The following is a 21,587-nucleotide window of genomic DNA, read 5'->3' as shown; positions in this document are numbered from 1 at the left end:
GGCCCCCGGGAGGCTGCGAAATGGCAGCCGGGGAGTGCCTCCGCCTGGTTGGCGCCGTGTGGTCCGCTCAGGTACGGAGCTGTGCGGGCAGCCGCGCTTTGCCGGCGGCGAGCAGCGCAGAAAACGTGGCTCGACTCAGCAGTAGGTCGGGTAAATCTACAGTAGGCTGCTCGTCTGCTCCTTGGTGCGGGGGGGAAAGGAGAAGACTTGTTTTCAGCCATAGGCTGAAGATAAGAGGCTGTGTGAGGAAGGCGAAGCCTCTGTCCTGCAGCGATAGGCAAATGACACGTGTCAAGCCCGAGAGATACTGCTCAGGGAAAGGAGCCTGCAGTGCTGTGAGCTGTGTTGGGGAGTGCTTAGAGCAGCGATGGCAGAAACTTCATTTCCTGAGCAGGTACCCTTGCACATTCAGCTTTTTCTGTTTTACTTTTGCTTAGTTATGCAAAGTCTTCCTGTTGTTTTTCATCAGATGTCACTGACCTGGGAAGGGTTGTGAGATAGAGACTTCAGGTTTGTAGGCTTCAGGAAAATAAAATGGTATCCATGAGCACAACTGTTTAATTAAATTAAATACTGAATTTTAGAAGCAAATTATGGGTGTAGAATTGTACAAATAAGGACGGATGAAAGTAACTTCTTTTCTGTTGGTATAGAAATGAAGGAGAAACCTTGTGCTTATATTAGCTAGAAGAGTCAAGTTGATTAATATAAGAATTTAGCTGAGACTGTTTCTTTATATGTATTAATAGTATCACTTGGCTTTAAAGTTGTATTCAGACTGTACATATGATTCAGCTGTGTATTTTTAACCAACTCATTGGTCTGGGGTTTTGCATGCTCTTCTATCTTGTATAGAGCAAAAGTATGGACAAAGGAAGATAAATACTTAAAATGTGTGATTATGGCTATGGTTATCTTAAGCATATGATATGAAATCTACAAACTTTTTACATAGGCAACATTACTGTGAGCTACTTTTTTCTCAGTGAGTTTTCTCAAATTCTTTATTGTAGCCCTATGGCTTTTGTAAATAAATGAAATGGAACAGCATCTGTTCTTCAAGATGTTGGAATTTGTAGAAGCTGATTAAACTTTCTGTGGAGACACAAGTCAAACTGAGGAGAAAGATCAAGTGTTAACCTCATCTGATTATATATCATAGAAATTTATCTTCAACTTGTCCAGTGTTTTTCAGGATATTTTATATTCATTTCAGTGATAGAAGTTTAATGAATATTATGCTACAGCATTCCTGTTAAGTTCTGAGATTCATTAATAGTTTCACTGTTGAGAATACTGAGTTACAAGTAAACAGACCTCTTTAGGTCTTAGTTCTCATCCATCTTTTAAATGTTCTTAAGTCACTAGCAGTGGCTGGAGACAAAGCAGGTCTTCTAGAGCTTCAGTGCTGACCTTTGGGATGGATGAAGGATTACAGTCCATTGTTTTTGGGTTTTTTTTTCCCCTTTCCTAAAGGCCCGAGTAATTATCACTTATATAGCTGTCTGTCTTGACTGGTTTCAAAGATTAAACTGGGATATGAACCAGCATCTGCTAAAGGATGAGTGTGCAGCCATATTTTTGCCTTTCCATTCCAGTATAAAGGAGTTAAAAAAATAACATTTGTTTTAGGTCAGTCTGGGGAATGACTAATCAAATGACAGGAAAAGGGTTTTGGTTCTTGTCTACAAGATTATTTGAGGTACCGTAAATACAACACTAGGACACATCAATGTTAAGTCTTTGCTGTCAGAACAGTAAGATATGTATTAGGTTGGTTTTTTTCTTCAGTTTGTATTTTGCGTACCTTGTGCTTACAGAAGTGCAGATTGCTGTTTTTCGAACTGCATGTATTGCATGTTTTTTTTATTTGGAGTATGTGTACTGAAGCAGTTAATAGTTCAGTATCTAGACTGTATTTAAGAGTTTTTTGTCCAGATTATATAAGTATTTAGTAAGCTAATTATTGCTTTCTTACCACTCACTGCCTGATACTTTCCCAACTGTTTCATTGCTTGTGTGACCAATGATTCCTTAATAATGGGGGAATGAGTATTCTGATTCTGTATGAAGTGGTGAACATTCCCTTTCCTTGCGATTCTTAATTCCCTTTCTTCTAAGAAGAGAGAATTGAATCTGAGAAGATTCAATTTAGTGTTCTTTTATACCAAGTAAAACAGAAGTTATTGGGTCACATAAGGACATTGCTCACCCTAGTAAATGCTAGACAGTCTTGAAGAATTATTTTGTTATTTGGTGTTAATTTTTTGCCCTGATCAATGAAATGTTATCCAGGGTGGCAGGGGACTATCAGTAGGATCAACTTGGAAATAAGTGGTGCTATTAGGAGAGGAAAAAACACTTCTGTGGCTTCCAGTGCTTGAGAAGAAAGTAGATCTGAAACTTTTATTTGACAAATAAACCCCAAATAGCAAATAATACAATATTATAACCAACACAGCTGGTGAAAAAGGTAAGCATTTCTTTACTTATAAGTACACTTTACAGAAACTTTTACTGAAAATCAAGTTGTATCCACTTTTTTTTACTTTTTTTATGAGTTGTTCAGACTTATAGTTGGTCATAATATAAAAAGTAGGTTCTGCCATGAGCTTCCTGAAATGTCTGTGCCACTAATTAACTGAATGTTGTGCAGATACTTTCTCAACAAGTTCCAGCATGAGGTATTCAAAGTACACCTGTCAGAATAAGTACATGTGCTTTGTAGTTGCTGCCATTTAATCAAAGAAGGCAGTGTGTGTTCTCTCAGCTGAGTTTTTTCATCCCTTCACTAATTAATCCATTTTAATCTCCTGCATTGAACAAGTCAAAGATGCTTCTTGATAGATATCACACAAACTTCCTCATTAAAAGAACAGGAAATCAGAGGAAGCTATTGGCATTTGTTTGGCGAAGGGATGTTGTTCTTTCCAATGCTGATGTTGCCTTTGTTATGTTTTTCAATATACTAGAATCAAAGAACAAATAATTATAGGTAGTGTAACATAACAGTTTTTCTCTGCTTTCTTTTTCATGTGCTTTATTTCTGTTGTAAAGTAAGAAGTAGTTTATCTTTCACAATCACACATTCATTGACTGAACAAGTAGGGAAGTCAAATTTAGCAAACAAAATCTGAACAGAAGTCCACCGAGTTGTTTGGTGCTTGCAAACAGGTGCTTACTGAATGATGCTCAGATTGTACTGCAGCTGGGTGAACAGGGCATGAGAGTAATGTGCAAGATCTTTCCCTGCTTTGTTCAGCCACTGGGCTTCCTAGTGTTACAGGTTAATTCCCTTTGCTATTGTGTAATATGTAGTACAAGAAAGACTATCAAGATGATTTATTGAGATTATCTGTTAAGTTTTTGCCTAAGAGGTTGTTATTACTTGGTACTGGAACATCAGTCTATAGATGTCATTAGCTAAGGTTATTATTAAATATAGTAATCTGACAAATAATCTAATGCTATTTTTTTTATTGCTGCAATACGTTTTTAAACATGACGAATAGTGTTCTCTAGTATTTTGTGGATCACTGATTAAAGTTACTAAATGAATTGAGTACAGCACTGCAAGTATGGTCCTTAATTTTTTGAGCAGTTCAATACTGTTTCTCAAAATAGTAGTGGACTTTTTCTAAGCTGTGAAGTAATCACGTGGATGCAGGGCGTACTCTAAATATGTCTGAATTAAATTCTAGGCTGTCATGAGTTCAGAGCTTCAGCGTACAGCAAACACTTGTTTAAAATGCTTATAGTTATCATTCTTAAATAACTTCACTAATTTTGCTTTTCCTGTTTTAAAAACCTTGTGGATTTAGATCAGTGCAGTGGCATCATAATTTTAAAATATTTAAAGTATTTACATAATTTCTGTGTTCCATTTGCTGACAGAATGTACTGATATTAATATAAAATGAATTAATATAAAATGACAACTACTAAAGTAGATGTATACTTTGACTTTGTTTCCTTTGGCTTACAGGACTTAGTCCTGTGGGAATTAAATACTGAAATAAAAAAGTCTTATTTAAAACCTTTTTCCTGTATGTTTACAGTTTATGTTAAAACATAAACATTTCTGGTGTGTTAAAACAAATGCAGTAATAGAAAGAAATAAAATGTGTAGATATATCCAATCACAGCTCCACTCTTGTTGTATTCATAAGTATTTGGAGGTTTATGTCTGAAACTTATGTGGAAGTTAGGTCTAGAAAATTGAGTGATTGAGTTGCATAGTCGATCTTTTTTCTTTTCTTTGTGAATATCTTTGATTTCTTTTGCAAATGCTTGAAGCTGATATTTTACACTTTATTCCTTTGAATGTAGTATGCCTTCATGTGAGCTGCTTCTTTAGCATTTTACTATATTTTTCTTGTCTTGAAAAAAAAATATTCTCAAAGCAATGCTGTTACATCATAACTAATAAAATAACTGGAAACTTCCAAGTCTTCAGATTTTCTTCTAAACCCAGATAAAATGGTATCCAACTTATTCACTCCTTCATGCACTGTGACAGTGTGTTGGCAATTCTTTGTTCATGTTTTGCAGTATTTGGCATGTAATGCACTTGTGTCAAACAAAAGGTCTTAGCACTGGTTCTTAAAATAACTTCGGGAAGAATATGTTGTCCATGTTCTAAAAAAACTAAGGGGTAAAATTGGTAAAAATTATTTGAACTTAGTCTCTTAGGATTGTGACTGCACTCCTTATGTGACCGTAAGGATCCTTTTATGGCTGCAGATATATTTTCAGATGTTCAGTTCTGTAAAATAGTTTAGCATTCAGCATTGTTAAGTTAAGCAGAATGCTTCATCTGAGATAAATTGTTCTGTAGGTCCACAGTCCATACTGTTTAAAAAGAAAATCTTCTGTGACTGAAGAAGTCATTGCATGGCAAAAGGAAGGTTTTCTTGAACAGAACCTGAATGTGAAATCTCACATCTTGGTAAGATGTGATGAGAGCACCTTTGAGATAATCTAAAGATTCAAGCATAAATTCTGTTTTAGTAGATGCTCTAGTTTTGTAAGGTGTGTATGTGAAATGTACTTGATATACTGTGCGTTCTCTGTAGATAATATCTGAGAAGAGATTGATTTTTGAGTTTTGCGCTTTTGAAGAAGTCTGGTATAATGCTGCAGGAGCTAAAGGAATTGAAGGCATACATTTATTCATTTGCACAGTTACTGTTGATCAGAAATGATTGATGTTTAAAGATAAAGAAGTATAACAGTTGCTGGTAATACCTAGTCTCTTGCTTGTAAATAAAATATTTTCATCAATTAGTAAATGGAAAAATATACGAGGTCCTTTGTTGTGCGTGCATTGTCACTGCATGCCTTCTGAGGAGCCTTTTGCTTCAGTGTTCCATGTTTTCTCTGGAATCCTTTGCTGTAACGGCAGCAGATAGAATTTATGCCCAGGCTTCCTTATGCTTATATTCTTGACTTATCCTTCATTTGGTGCAGTAGAGCTAGAGAACTACATGAGGAATTTCTGCTGATCCATTATTCCAACTTCTTCTATCTCCAGCAGCAGGTAGACAGTTAAAAATTAACTCTAGAGTCATGCCTTCTAATGTCAAATGTACAGAAACTTAAAATATATCTGCCAGTGTATATTTTATTGCAAAAAACACTTCAGAATTGTTTTAAAAGACCATTTTTCCTCCCTCAGACAGTTTTCTTTATGTATTTACAACTCTTAAATCCAGAAAAAAATCCTTTTGATTATTTGTACCATAGAAATGTGTTTCAGTAGAGTTTCACAGTAGGTCAGTTCTGATTGGAATGGTGAGCAAGCAGGAAAGCATATCCTCTGATTCTGTGACTTTACCTAGGAAATATCTGTTGTCCTATAACCACATCATTTAAGTGTGATAAGTATCTCATGGTGTTCCTGCATTTTTTTGGAAGAAAAATGAGCGTGGCGATAAAGTAAGGGGTGAACAAGATGCAGACAAAAAGGAAGCAGTATAAAGATGAAGCTATTTCAGATCAAAATAAAAAGTTTGTAGTGTAATGTTTAGAGGTTTGTGGATTGCAGGTACAGAATCATAGAATGGTTTGAGTGGGAAGGGGACCTTACATATGTCCCAGTTCCAACCCCCTTGTCTTGGACAGAGTTGCCACCCACTAGATCAGGCTGCCCAGGGCCCCATCCTACCTAGCCTTGAGTGCTTCCAGGTGTGGATCATCCTTAGCTTCTCTAAATAATGTGTTCCAGTGCCTTGCCTCTCTCATAGCAAAAGTTTCTTACATCTGATCTAAATCTGCCCTCTTTTTTAGTTTGAAACTATTACCTCTTGTCCTATTACTACACTTGCTAATAGAAGGGTTCTTTCCCATCATTTCTTACGTGCCTCCTTTAAATGCCAGAAGGCAGCTGTAACATCTGCCTGGAGCTTTCCCTTCTGCAGGTCGAACAACCACCAGCTTTTAGCAGCCTGTCTTTGTAGGAAAGGTGCTTCAGCCGTCTGATTGTCCTGGCCCTCCTGTGGACCAGTTGCAACAGTTCCATGTCCTCCTTGTGCTAGAGGCTTGAGATGGGAATGCAGAACTGCAGGTGGGGCCTCATGAGGAGTAGAGCGGGACAGTTGCCTCACTTGCCCTACTGGTCATACTTCTTTTGATGCTGCCTGGGGTACATTGTCTTTCTGGGCTGCAATAGCATGTTGTTGGCTTCTGTTGAACTTCTCCTTAATCATCACTCCCAGTCCTTCTCCCAGGGACTGTTCTCAATCCATTCTCTGCCCAGCCTGTATGAGTGCTTGGGATTGCCCTGACACAGGTGCAGGGCTTTGCACTTGGCCTTACTGATCTTGATGAAGTTCACGTGGGCCCACCTCTCAAGCCTGTCCGCATCCCTCTGGATAGCATCCTCTTTCTCCAGCATGTGAACCACACAATGCAGTTTTGTGTTATTGGTGCTCTTGATGAGGTTGCTCTCAATTTCCCTGTCCTTATTGCTGATGAAAAAGTTAAACAGAGCTGGTCCCAGTATTGTGACCCACTTGCCACTGCTCTTTGCTTGGACAGTGAGCCATAGACTGTAAGTCTCTGAGTTGAGATATGTAGCCAATTCCTTATCCATTGAGTGGTCCATCCAGGATGCCATTTAGGATGATGTCAAATGCTTGCAGAAATTCAGGTTGATGATTTCAAGTGTTCTTCCCTTACCCACCAACATTAGAATTCCACAGTAGAGGCCACAAATTGTCAGGCATGGTTTGTACCTAGTGAATACATTTTGGCTGTCCCTGGTTGCCTTTGTATGCCTTAGCATAGTTTCCAGGAAGATCTACTCTGTGATCTTGCAGAGCATAGAGGTAAGTGGCTGGACTGTAGCTTACCAAGTCTTCCCTTTTTGTAAGTGGGGATTTTGTTTCCCCTTTAACAGTCACTGGGAACTTCACCAGAATGCAACTTCTGGAATACGATGGATAGCGTCTTAGCAACTTTATTTACCAGTTCCCTCAGAACCTGCTGATGCATCTCACAAGATCCCATGGACTTACGCATCTTCAGATTCCATAGATGGTCTCAGGGCTGCAAACTTTTAATTTTATTGAAGTCTGGGTACAAAAGTCCCTAGAAAATGAGTGATTCAGAGTCACAGAAAGAAAGAATATGATTCGTTGAGATGAAAATCTTGAAAATAGAAGTGAAATACCTAAGATGTCCAGTGCTTTAGTGGATTAAATGCTAAAATTTCATCTGTTATTCTGAGAACGTATTCTGTATTATCCATGGATTTTCTTTTCATTTTTTCATTTGTTAGCATTCATGTCTCCTGTAGGATGCTTAGAGAAACATTCATACTTTTTGTTTTTGACAGTTGTTGTGTTGAATTTTTAAGGAAAGAATTAATCTCTAAATCACTTTTAATTTACCATGTTTAAAGGACTAAAGGACCAGAGGAAGAGTAAGAGGTCTGGTTCTTCAGTATGTTCTTAAGATGCATATACAGTCTTCTAAAATAGAGAGCTAAGAGTCAAGTCTCTGAAAAAATAGAGGCCTTTATCTCTTAATTCAGCTGTCCTCAGACATGCCCCCCATGTGCTTTGAGTCCTTCAGATGCTCAGGATAAATATACTTCTTTGGCCTCATACCAGCTTTTTCTGGCTGTTGTTTTTACTATTCTAAATGCTATTTACAATGCTATTGACCCGGTAATCCACCAGAAGTAGAAGCAGTTTCTCAAAGGTGAATGCTGGTCATGTAGCACACTCTTTCTTTCTGAGGCATAGTGTTCTTTCAGGCATGTTTAGCAAGTTGGAAGCATTAGACTTCGAAGTATGTAGAGGAAATAACTATATTTATTTTGAATGACATTTATTTTGAGTGAATTTTATCAGCCAGCATGCTACTCTAGCAAACACTAACTTCTTTGAAGTTCAAATACAGAAAGATTTCTGTATTTGAAAACCAAGTAATTGCCCTGAGACTTATATGCAGCAGTAAAGAGAGCGAAACGTTTACCTCTTTTTCCAATGTAGCTGAGAATCCAGTGGCTCTGCAGCAGTTTCATGTCCTCCCTCTTCTGTCTTCATCAGGTCATCCACTAGAGGAAGGCATTCTGGGGGATCATCTGGCCAGTGTCATTAGTCTCAGCTGTGGCTCTAGCCTTCTTCCATGATATCCAGCAGTTTTCCTCTCTCTACAGCAAGCTGGAAACTGGGTGAAGAAAAAAGCAATGTGATCGCTGGAGTAGTGCTATTTTTGATGTTCCAGGTTATACAAAGTAGAAGGGAGAATTGCTCCTCTCATTCTGTGAAGTAACACTGACACGTGCAGCAGAAAAACAAACACAAAACAAGAAGCAGTTAATTTTAAGAAGGATTAGCGACTTGAGGCAGCTCAACATGGAGAAGCATGACAAGCTGTGCAAGCTTAAGAAAGGGGGCCTGGTGGTTAGAAATAAGCAGGAACACAGCTGCTGCTTCTAGCAGTTGCTGCAACTATTCAAGCTGTAACTGCTTGAACAAGTGAGGTGTTGCTGCATTTGAAGTTTTCAGGCTACCTTGCGTTTGTGGAGTGCTTTCAGTGCATTGTAAATTCAGTAGTCCTGGTGAGTTTCCAAAATAGACAGGTATGTTTGTATTATAGTGTAAGAGTATCACAATTATTTTTTAAATGGCAGTGATTTTAGGTATCTCATTTAGGCATAAATTTATTTCAGTTAGGGTTTATCAAATACTCTGAGATGAAAACACAGCTAAATGCTGTAGATTGAAGTAGAGGGAAATGGTGTAACTGAGCGTGTACTGCTGCAAATGTTGGAGTTGAACATTTTGTGTGTGATGTGAAGTAGTTCCCACCAGCGTTCACAGGGTTGAAACTGAATGTAGAACTTCATCATGGGGGATATGATTGGGCCAGTCTGTGCATTTGAGTCTAGTATTTTGACTCTGTTGACAGTTTTCTAAAATATTTTGTAAATTCTTATTGAATCTCCTTGCATGATACCTTCAAAATCTCTTTAATTGTGGGGGGTAGATAAGTTAATTGAAATCTTTTTTTGGTCCAGCACAGCAAGTGGGTGTTAAAAGTTGATGAACAGTGAGGGTGAACAAAAATAAAAACATATATGTATTATTTAAAGTTAAAATATTTTTTCCCCTTCCCAGTCTACTTGCTGTTCCTAGTAAAGTATGAATGATTCAGTTTTATGGATTTTTTTTTTGTTCTTTTTGTTTTTTGGTGGTTTTAGTGTTGTTGTTGGTTTTTGTTGCTGAAGAGGAAACTGTAACACAAGATACATCCAGTGAACAGCTCAAAGAGATTCATTGTGAACTTCTGATATCAGTGTTTAGAAAAATGTCATGTTTACCAGATGTGAACTTTAAAATAATTTTTAAAAAGTTTTACTTTGGACATTAGTAATGAATTCTGCATGCTTTGTTTTCCTGATTAACTACATTTAGGCTGCAGAGGTATCTTTTGTAACAGTTCATGATGCTCTGTCATAATTAAACCAGTACACTTTTATTTCTGAAAAGAATTTGTGCCTTTCTTCTAAAATACAGCAAACATGAGTCGATTTTTGTTTTCTTTTTCTTTACTAGGTTTGTAATTGCATCAGTGTCCAAAGGGATGGAGGACTTTTGTTCAATGCTTTGCTCATTCCAAAGGTTGTAGAGCCCCATTTTTCACTTCCTGGAGTGTCTGCTCTCCTGGCTATTGCAGAGAAGCTGGACTCTGAAAAAGATCTTTGCTGGGCTATCAAAAGCATGGAGCACAACTACTGCAGCCCAGGGGAGAAATGAGCTGTGGGTTAGAATGCTGAGATCCGTAATTCAAAATGCACAAGGTTAAGAGAGTTGTTAGAGTGGAGATGGCAGCCAAGGTCTGTGATTGTTCTCTCCTTTCCTGCTGCGTGTTTTGAGGATCTTTGGTCTCTGTCATGTTCTGTGCAAAATGTAACGCTGTTGGTATGTATCTAGTTTAATGGATTGGACCTTTTGGAGTATGTGAAGAAGTTCCTGGAGTATGGCTGTGGCTTCTGAATGGTCTGATCTAGTAGCAACTTGTGGCTGAAAAAGAGTTAGTTGAATGTTTCTACACAGTGATACTTCAGAAGTGAAATCTATGGGTACAGGCTACTTTTTTGTGCATGCATTAAGCTAAAAAAATTAACTTGTATTTGTAATTGCTGGAAACTTGGCACCCAAGCAGTTACACAGACTTGGAATTCATAGCCTGAAGTTCCACATGTAGTGATGTCATAGGCAGTATTTGTCTGTGTGCACTTCGTAGGGCCTTAAGCTGGTGATAGGACGTGAAGTTTGAGAATTGCTGTTTTGGGCTTCATCATCAAAGATATTTTGTGAATGTGAGCATTATGTCTTGCATTGTCTCTTGCTACTCGTCTCTTTATCTTCCCTCTGTACTGCAGTGATTTGTTGGAGACAATTATTTTTGGAGTGTGGACGTTTAAGAATTTTGTTAAAAGTGATCATATTAAGTCTCAGCAGGCAATTGACTTCACTTGGCAGCTAAACTTTGCACATCTGTTATTTGAGCTCTAGAAAGTAGTGATTTTTTTTTTTTGCTTACTGCTTCATGCTCTCGTTATCTGTTTGAAAGTCTGGAAACTTTGTAGTCTACGTTGTTTGAGGACGGCTCCAGCTTGAACTTCCAATCTGTTAAAATTGTTGTATGAAACTCCAAAAAAAGAGTCAAAATGTTGGGTTTGTCTTCTGTTGCTTGAAAATATATATATTTTTCCTTTTGGTTTATCCTCAAAGGTTAGTAAAATGTATGCTATAGAATTCTAATTAGCGTAGTTGTTCAGAGATGAGAAATGGCAAGTCACATCTAAACACAATGTTAACACCACTACGATTTTGCATTTCAATATTGTTTTGGCAAATTCAGATCCATATGGTCAAAGCCACTGTTTATCTTGTGAATGCCACTGATAACAATGCTTCCTTTGTTAGTATATACAGAATTACAACTTGAATTACTTTAGCAGAACAGTGTTTTTGTCCTGCACCTTGCAGCCTATCTGTTCTCATTGACAGGCATTCATATACATCACAAATCTGACATGCATTTTTGAAAGCTACATGAGGAAAATGCTTAAATAGAATGACTCTCTGGAATATCCACCAATATTTGACCTGTTTGCTATTACAAATTTTTTTTTTCCAAATCTGTTTTAAACATGGTCAGAAATTTTCTAAGTGCAGATCTGGGAAATTAATCTCCTTTATACAAATGGAAGTTTGTTGATGAGGAATAAGTAGCTGCCGATGTTCACCTATTTAGATGCTTATGCAATGGAGCATATGCAATTTATTTCCCTAAGCTGTGGTTGTTGGGCACACTGAATTGCAGTATAGCCATGCAGCAGCATCTAGGTTGGCCAAGGACTTTGTACTGTTTTGTTTCTTTTGTGTTTTTTTTCCAAAAATGACAATAGAATATTTCCGTATCTACCTCTGAGTATGTACGTTAGTGCATAAACTGTATAGTTAGCTTGCTAGTCTGCTTTATGAGGCATAATAGATAAGTTTGGTGAATTCCAGGGTCATTCTAATCAGGGCAAAGCTTAAGATTTAATGTGTAGCAAAATATTTATTCTTTTAAGTTCGGTTTAAAGCAAACATTTCCACATTGAAAAGAGATTCTTCATAAAATGCAGAATTGAACTGATCGTTTCTATTAAGGATATTCATAGGGATACAATATTATGATAAATGATGATAAATATAATATGAATATTTTAATTGAGAAGTGTAGAATACTGCCTCTGGAATGTTGGCACGTTTGTGTGATTTGTCAGTGGAGTTGGAGGCTATTGGTTACATCTGAGCAGAATTCCTGAGCATTGTGTAAACAACACAATTAGTAAACTCAATTTGCATTTGCTGTGTTAAGTGAAATGTTGCAAGTGATTTTTTTTTGCCATTCAGAGTTCATTTGGAGTGAAATAACACTTGCAAATCTTCTAGCAGTCCTTTACTGAGAAATCAAGAGCTGAGAACCCATCGTAAGAGCATCCCTCTAAAATAAATATCCTTTGGCATGCACCAACTCAAATAGTGTATGGGAAGACTGTGTGCACCCTTGGGACAGATGTGATGGGCCTGTCTCCAGAAAGAAAGAATTCAAGCTGAAGGAAGGGCCATCCATTCATATGGCCAACAAAAGGTGAAAATGGAAGACTGAAGTCTTCAGCAGAGGGTAATAAACTGGTGAATTTCATATTAAAAATCAGGTGCTTCCAAATCATCCTTCAAGGATTCCATTCACCTTTAAATCATACCTTCATTAAAACGTCCATAGCTTTTACTTGAGAGCAGATGAAATGAGTAAGCAAGAAGAATGTGTGAATTGTTGTTTGTTTTTTGTTTTTTTTAATTTAAAAGTCTGTCAAATCTGAATTTGTGCACCGGTGTGGTGTGTGTAAGGATGAGTTACTAGATAGAATTAATAACTTTGGATTATTACAGCTTTAAAAGTAGAATGTCAGAACTTCTCTGTATAAAATGTTGTCTTATGTGTCATCCTGCTGAAAATGCAGTGGTCTAATTTTGGCTGATTTTGTAGGTCTTTTGGTGAGGCAAATAAGGCACGTTAATAAAGATTATGTCAGTTTGTGTTTTGTTTTTCTTGACTGAGTATGCAGTGGAGAATAAAGATGCAAATAACATCATTGCTCCTTCCAAATTTCTTCATTTTTGTCTCCTTCAGAAGAATATAAAGTGCAGTGCTAGAAAATCAGAAAATAATTAATTTGATATTTTTCCACAGGTGGAAAATAATTTTGTATAAGTAATGCTTTTGCTACATTTTTTATAGCAAAACAGATGCTAAGGAAGACCTTTCTTTCTTACAAGTTTTGGAAATAAGGAAAGTCGGTAATTTATCCCTTTACTGCCTTCAGCTGATGCATGGTAACTATTCAGTAATGGCCTGAATGGCTGATTGAGCACCTGGGGAAAGGACCTGGTAAGTCCTGGGAGCACAGGTGAAGGCAATTCAGCTGTGTGACCAGAAGGGGTAGAGCCTGGCTGCACCTCTCACAGACCTCTTTTAAGGGCTGACTGCCACTGGGGAAGGATCTCTTTCTGGAGATCCCTTTCTTGTGGTGTTTCCCCTGTGAGCCTAGTTCTTTAGGGATGGATAAGCAGTCTTATTTTCCTTCTCTTAAAACTTTCTATTGCATTAGTCCCTTTGTCATTACGCTTCTTGTACCACCATTCCATTGCATTGATCTTTCTGATTGTTATAGTTCAAAATGGATTCATATTAATATATATATCATGGGTGTCCAACCTCTTGGCTTGTCTGGGCTGCACTGAGTAAAGAGGCATTGTCTTGGGCCACGTGTATGGAGGCTGCTCTGGAAGTAATGCTTCCTATATACTTTCTGTATGTTTTCATGGAAACTACAACAGATACACATGAGTACAGTAACTCAGCTTGATAGAGCAAGTTCTTAGCAACAATAAACCTCTTTTTCAACATGTTCGTCACTGGCAAGAACGCAAAGCAAATGGTGTTGACTAAAAACCTGCATGTTGTGCTCATCAAAACATACACAAGGGGACGTGATCCATAGCCTCTGTCACCACTGCTGAAACCCACCAGTTACCGCCTCACTATGTTCACACCATTTGGTTTCTGTAAATGTTCAGCAAGCGTAGGTGAATGCTAATGGGTGTGAACTTTTCCACAAGGAGTAATTCAGTGACACACCTTTGCTTCATTCATGCTTCTGTGGTGGACACCACTTTGTCACAGTGCCCCTCTGCCACCATCTGTCACATAGCAGCAATTTGTAACAGATTATTGGTGGCAAGGTTCAGTCCCCACTGCCATACCATCAACAACATATAGTAGGAGGCATTACTTTTGGAGCAGCCTCTGTAAAATATATACTGCGGTTAATGTATGTAAGTAACAAAACTTACTTTAACTTCAAATATTTTTAGTAAAATGTTAAAAAAAAATTAGTAACAGAAACAAAAAGCTAGTGGGATATTTGACCCTTTTTCTTTGATACTAATGCATCAATCTGGTTCTTTGATAGCAGTGATTGCAACTCTGTGATGAGGTCTCAAAGGTTTCATCAGATTTTTGATGAAATTTTACTCTTCTTGTACTTCATTCTTAACAGTAATTATTCACAAATGTGTGTACTGACAGAAAACGATGACATGAACAGAGTGGGATTGTGAGGCAAGGGATCTTTCGCCGGGGAGAGAGGTCTTACAGAAGTCTAGTAGAGAGACAAATTGTGTTTTGGTGTTGAATATTTGATTGTACCTCTACACATTCCATTTGAAAATTTGCAGGTAATGTCCACTGAAAATGGAGTCACAAATATAAATTGGATTTTTGAGCAGTTTTGAAATTTTCTTAAATTCCTTTATCAGAATGGAAAGCACAGCTGCATATTTTCCTCTGTTTGCAGATTGTTGTCTAGCCTGTATCAAAACATCTGCAGTTACTTGAGCTGGCGCTGCTCTGTACCCTCCCATTGCTCTGGTTAACTGGCTAGCAGCGCACCCATGTTTGGTTGTTGGGTGTGCTCTGGGCTGGGCTGCTGAGCCACTGCTGTGATGGGGCAGTGCAGGGGGCGGCCATGGTGTGAGCTGCGCTGGGTGCTGTGCAGGCTGTGAGTTGGACAGGCCACATCCAGCCTTTCCTACAGGAAATAATTGAGGCATGAAAGAGCAGTTTCATAGGAAACTGAAAGCTTTGTAATGAACTAAACTGAATTACAGGTTTATATGCTATTCTTGCACTGGAGCTATTTGAGGTGAAAGGTTTTTATTAATATAATGAAGGAATTTATTAGTATGAAGTTACTTCCTGAATTATTACTGATGTATTTTTATATACTTTTTTTCTGTGTAGTCTTTAGTGTCATGGCTTACTAATGTGTCATGTAACATCTCTGGTAAGAATTGAAATGCTCACATAATGTGGACTGAATGCTTTTGTTACAGTGTTTGATGGCTGTTCCTTTTGAAGTTTTTCTGTGAGTGGTGGGTTGGAATTACGTAGTAATCCACTTTGTACTGCAAAACTGATTTCTTGCAAAAGAAGTTCAATTACTATTTTGAAGAGTTATGACTTGTTAATTTTGTTTTTATATGCTGTAGGATATGTTTTGGAGTTGCAGACAAAGTACCTTTGCTGAAATGAAGAAGAAATTTTCACAGGTAGATAGATGAAATCAACTTTATAAAATAATTGAAATTCACAGTAACAGCATGATGCTGTAGCTTTGATTTCTTAACTTGAGCATGAGCTTTTGAATTTTTGTGCATGTTCTTGAACACCAAGATTATGTGTATTAGTCTTTTTCAATTCAGAGCTTCTGCTGTTATGTTTATATGCCTCTTTATGAGTGTGTTTCTGTAGCCCTCTAATTTTTCATCAAAAACAGTAACCATGTAGCTGTCTTGCGTACCAGATTATGTAGCAATTTGAAATTAGTTTTTGTTTACTCTGAGAGCTTGGTTTGCTAAGTCTGTCGAAATAGCCTAAAGGTTGATCTCTGGCTAATATTGCCTTTTATGGTATTTTTTTGTGAAGTAGCAACAAATAAGGTGTTGTAGTTTGGTAGTTCAGATGCGTGTGCAAACACAAGGCATGAACAGAATTGGATCAAGATGACTTTTGCTTCATCTGTTTACTGTGAACATGAAACTGTGTTTACTGTTAACAGTGACAACCTAAACAATGGCTTAATATCTTTTGCTATACTATACCTGAGTTAAACCAGTTCAGTCTGTCAGAATTACATCTGTGAATGAGCAATGTCTGGTGTGGGACATCTAGTACAAGCAAATCTTCTGTAATCTTCAGTAAATTGTTCTCTATTTTATTTCCTGTATGTACTTCTCTATCAGATATTGCAGTTACTAGTGACATGCGTTATTAGTCATGACTAGTTTATAACCAAAAGCCGGGGAAAATGTTTTGAATAGGAAGAGTTGAATTTATAGTGTTGTCTTCCACAAAGGAAAGGAGAATTATGGTATTGGATATGTAAAAGCATTGTGACAAAAAGTAACTGGGTCTCAAAGTGAGAACTACTTCTATTCCTAGCACAATCATACTTCATGTAAGTAGCAGTTGTAGCTGTTGTTGTTGCAGCACAAAATTACTGTGGGAATTATTGAAACTAGGGTTAATTTAATTTTTTCAGGGCGTGTATGGGTACTACCAGGTGCCTCTAACCTACCTTGTGCTGTGGAGGAGGTGAGCTTAGTCCCAGAGCAGTCACCTCTGCTGCTGCAGGGGAACCCAGGCCCTAAGAGTAGGATGATCCTGTGAGTCCACTGGTTCTTGTCTGCTTGCTTGTCTTCTGCAGAAGAATCAAGGAAGTGGATCACTGCACCGGACTGTAGACTTCTCTTTCATAACCAGAAAATGAAAGAGTCAAATTGTATGCTGATTATTTGATTGGAGAAAAAAAAAAAAAAGAGTAAGTCAGTGGTGAAAAATAAAATGGAAGCAATTCATTCTGAGAAGCAACCACTGGTGAAATTTGATGTTGATCTGCATGTATTCAAGTAGTTTATGACTCTTGAAGTGTTTTCTTTTTAATGTGTAGTTAATGTTTCAGGGCTAGTTTTGTGTGTCTTCTCAGAAGGTAGTTCAGAAACCTCTTTCTCCAGTAGAGATGAAATGTGTGGAGATGTTGTAGACTAGCTGGAAGTGGTGACTTGCATATTTTTGAGCAAGTAGCTAACGTTCTGTATTGAAATCTTCAGTGGAGTTGATAAACCTAGGGAAATCTGGCTTCAAATTCTTAAGAAAAATCAGTCTGTAGGAAATATAACGTATTGCAGATTGTAAGTAGGTGTATTTGCCCTTCTGTCGTTTCTCATTCATTTCTACTGTCTACTCAATGGAAGTAGATGCTGCAGTTACCTAATGTTTTGGTTTTGAGTTGCATGGAGACTGCCAATTGATTTTGTTTTGGAAAATAAAGAGGTGAACTAAAATGCTTGCTCCTTTTTAAGGTTTTCTGTATTTAGGACCACTCATGAGGAACTTGCAGCACTTTGGCCCTCTGTGTGATGAAGTTGCTCATGTAGAAATACAAGGGATGTTCAAGTTTGTTTAGTTCTTTATGGTTCTTTATTCTGTGCATATTTGTGATGTGGCTGACAGCTTTAGCATGAGCACAGTTCTTGCTGTTTGCTAATGTTTTATCCACTGGAAATGGTGATAGAACTGCATGCATCTATTTGCCTCTTTTGATGATGTGCTCTCTGCCCTGGAGTGACATTTGGGTGATCTGATATGCATCACTAATGCTTTGTGTCACAAGTTGAAAAGACTGAGGCATTGGGGACTAATTACTACTTTTACTGACCTCACCTTTCCTATATTTATGTATTAGTTATTCTCTGTTCTATCCTTTGGATAACTGAGAGAGTTGATTGTATTTCCTTAGATCTTTGCTTTCCTGGTTTTTCAGTGCTGGAAAGCATTGGGGAAATGCCATTTTCTTGAATTTTCTGGCTCTATAAAATTTTACCTTTATTTAATTGCCTTTTTCACTTTGCTAATTTCGAGTATATTCAAGTTGCTGTTTTAAATATTTTTGTCATGATATGTGAACTTCTGAGTAGTCTGGCCAATGTTCATTTTTTTTTTTTTAACCAAACAGAAGAATTTCTCCTACAAGTCACCCAGCTGCAGATTTGGTAGAAGGAAGTTGGTTGTGATTTGATTAAGAGAATTGTTTGTTTTATTGGATAGCTTCTAAGTTGATTGGGAAGCTTGGAAATCTGGTTTATGTTCCTAGAAATCACAAAAGGAGTACTTTTACCTCAGCAGCATTTATGACCATGTTAAAACCAAACATGAGATTGAAATGATGATTTGAAAGTTTGTTTCTGCTTCGGTGCACTCTTCTATATATTTGAAGGCAAATATTCTGTGCAGAACTTGAGGTTCTTCTCTACCCATCTAAATTCCTTATTGTTCTTCAAAAATGAAGGGTTTGACATAGCTTTTCCAAAACTGCAGGATTCTTTATTTATGAAAGCAGATGTAAAAGAAGGAAAGGATCCTTAAATCATAAAATAAATTCCCCACATTTGGTGAAATCTTGATTTTTGTTGTTGTTTTTTTTTTTTCTTAACTGAATTCCAAGATGTTCTTAGCTTTACTCATTGACATGTTGCCTGCTGTCATTTTAGGTGGAAAGTGCTGCTGAGGAGCCCAGAGTGCTGTGTATAATACAAGATACCACAAATTCGAAGACAGTGAATGAACGCATTACCTTGAATGTGCCAGCTTCCACACCACTTAAAAAGCTGTTTGAAGACATAGCTTCAAAAGTGGGCTATGTGAATGGAACCTTTGATTTAGTGTGGGGAAATGGAGACAATGTAACTGATATGGTATGGCAAAAATACTTTTAATTTCCTGTTGATAGCAAATATTCAAGACTCAACATTATAGAGTAGTGCTATCCATATTACAGTGAATATGAAATAGTGATTATTTTTAAGGTAATCACTGTAAAAATTAGTAATAGGTGCATCAGACTGGCTGACATCAGTATTTTGATTTGCTGGGACGTTACTGTATTCTATCTACCTTTTTTTCTCAGTGTGCTCTTAACTGATATAGGAATTTAATCATTAAGAAATAATACTGTGTAGTAACTTTCTATGTTTCTTCTGATACTTGTTTGAATATGTAATACAAAAAAAAAAGACATTGTTTCTATGACTTGCTGTAAATTGGTGTTGGTTTTAGTTAATACTACTCAGAGATGCGCTTAGGACACTATAAAATTCCTTGAGAAATAGACATAAGTATACTTCAATATATGTTTGTGCTTGCTGAACTTAATTTTTTTCTTCTAGAGAACAAAACTGTGTGCAGTCTATGTAGGGGTTTGATGGTTTGATGTTCTGCTGGAAATTTGTAGACCAGTGCCTTTGTCTCCTGAAGAGACTGCCCAACTTCTAAGTCTTAAACTGTATTATAACACTTAGTATTTTTAGTGGGACAGTTTATCAAGCTCTTTCAGTGTTAATGATGAATTAAGTTTTGTTTATACTGGGTAATTGTTATTTATTTTCATTTCATCTTAGTGTGCCAGAAGCTACTTCAAGCAATGTACTTGGACAAAATCTATTAATTGCATATAAATCTGTTTAAAAAAATAAAGCGCTTTATTTTTTTAACAGACTCCAATAGATCAGAACAGTGACAAAAGTATTCTTGATGCTGGATTTGAACCAGGGAAGAAGAACTTTCTGCATTTGACAGACAAAGATGGTGAGCAACCTCATATAATGCAGGTTAGTAAATTCTTAAGGTTTAGTATTGGGTAGGTAGGTATATGTTGTGTCCATTGTTCATATAATATTGTTAGAAAATAAAATTGGGATATGTATTTCATACATATCAAGAGACTTCTCAACAGACTTTTAGACTATGTAACACTCCTAGGTTTATCTTGAATTAAGACCAATTCCATTAGTAATAATGAGCAGTCATTTTTTATTCATGCTTGTCAAGTATTAATGTTTTGGTATGATTAACTTCTTAAGATCTTATGATTGATCTATAACATGTTAAGATTGGGATTAACAACAATGGAGTCCATCGTATACTTTATTCTTTCCCTGTGATTGTTTGAAAGCAGTGTTAGGCCACTGGCAATTCTCAGAAGTGGTAGTCTGGCATCAACAGCAGAGTTAGCTGTTTTCAATTTTGTTATTAATAAAAAGAACTTGATTGGTCAGTGTGCTACAAACAAGTGTCTGCCATAACAAAATATTTGAAATTTGCTGTTGGTCAAAGATGTGATGCATTGAAAGATAAATATAGTCATGGTTTATTTAAATCATGGATCAGAAAGGCATTGATGTATTAAGATTTGTTACTCAGTTCTTATGTCAAAATAAAGCCTACTTAGCCTTTGTAGATTTGATTATCTGAAAAGGAAAGAAAAGATTAAATATGTGCAAGTCAGAATTGGAGTGTAATTATGAAAGGATATTGAATTGTACTTTCATTTTAAAAAGTGAATGAAAATCTTGTTTTGGATGTCAGTGCAGTAAACTTAAGAAACAGGAGATGATAAATTGGAAACTTGCTTTGTGGTATACTGCGTAGAGTACTGTATTTGATCATGTGTAGTATTGCAAAGGCTGTCCACTAATGCAAAGAATGCTTTCTCAATGCATTGGAAATCTGGAGGGCAGAACTTAAGTTACATGAGCAATTGTAAATCTTCTCTAATGTGTTAATTAAAAAATGACATAGTAAGACAATTGATTTTTTTAAGCTGTGAGAGAAATAATTTGTTGTCTAATTTCTGCATAAAATGTGTTTGTTTTAGGAGGAGTCAGGTACAACAGAGGACAGTACCCACGACAGATTTATCGGTCCTCTTCCAAGAGATGGCTCTATTAGCTGTACCAATGACTATGTCAGTCAAAGCTACTCTTACTCTTCAGTCCTGAGCAAGTCAGAGACAGGTATAGTGTTCTCTCTTGTAAATGCTTTGCTGATTTCTAAGTATCATACTTTGAAAGAGCAGCATCTTCAGGATTTTTGAAATAAATTCTATTTTACAAAAAGAAAAATCACAAAACAAGCCCCCCCAAAAAAACACTCTGCACTAATACAGTTTCTGTTATATTTTGTAGGCTATTCTCATATTTTATGAACAGAAGAGCTGTATCCCAGCTTTTACTTGTGACAATGCAATTCTAATTGCCAGGGATCCCTCTCATTTCAGTATTGATCTACTACTAGCTGACTAGTTGTGATTATGTTACTGAAAACTATTCATCCCAAGAAAGCTGTATGTTTTCATTTGCAGCTTATTGAGTACTTGATATTTTTCAGACAGCCTGTTCTCAAATCTTTGCACTCCAGTTGTTAATTAAAATATTCTTCTTGTAAGCCCTCCAGTTCTGGTTTCTCTGCTTCTGCTGTGATTCCCCAAGAGAAGCATTACTCCCCTGCACTGCATGCCAGCAGTGAGCAGACTTCCTCTTGGAAAGAGGAGTGTAGCTTGGTTCCAGTGCAGATGCTGTGAGGCTGGGCAGGCCCCTTTGCAGCATGGAGAGGGCAGG

At 37.1% G+C, this 21,587-nt stretch overlaps 1 protein-coding gene across 4 annotated transcripts in view; it reads left to right on the top strand.

The window, feature by feature from the left end:
• The first annotated feature begins 81 nt into the window (after positions 1-81).
• Positions 82-21,587, top strand: part of USP47 (ubiquitin specific peptidase 47) — a 53,302-nt gene continuing 31,796 nt past the window's right edge. The window contains exons 1-5 of one of the 4 annotated variants that reach the window (XM_031553431.1): positions 82-394; positions 15,624-15,683; positions 18,684-18,887; positions 19,686-19,799; positions 20,846-20,984. In XM_031553431.1, the coding sequence (XP_031409291.1) occupies positions 368-394; positions 15,624-15,683; positions 18,684-18,887; positions 19,686-19,799; positions 20,846-20,984 (544 nt within the window). In that variant the 5' untranslated portion in view covers positions 82-367. Of the gene's footprint in view, positions 395-10,815; positions 10,835-15,623; positions 15,684-18,683; positions 18,888-19,685; positions 19,800-20,845; positions 20,985-21,587 lie in introns of those variants that run through there. The other 3 variants (XM_010710956.3, XM_019615357.2, XM_010710957.3) reach the window with 3 other exon arrangements.

Source organism: Meleagris gallopavo, chromosome 5 (genome assembly GCF_000146605.3).
Source record: "Meleagris gallopavo isolate NT-WF06-2002-E0010 breed Aviagen turkey brand Nicholas breeding stock chromosome 5, Turkey_5.1, whole genome shotgun sequence".
NCBI classification, from domain to species: domain Eukaryota; kingdom Metazoa; phylum Chordata; class Aves; order Galliformes; family Phasianidae; genus Meleagris; species Meleagris gallopavo.
Note: the sequence above shows the minus strand (reverse complement) of the source record. Positions and strands in the feature narration are given on the sequence as shown.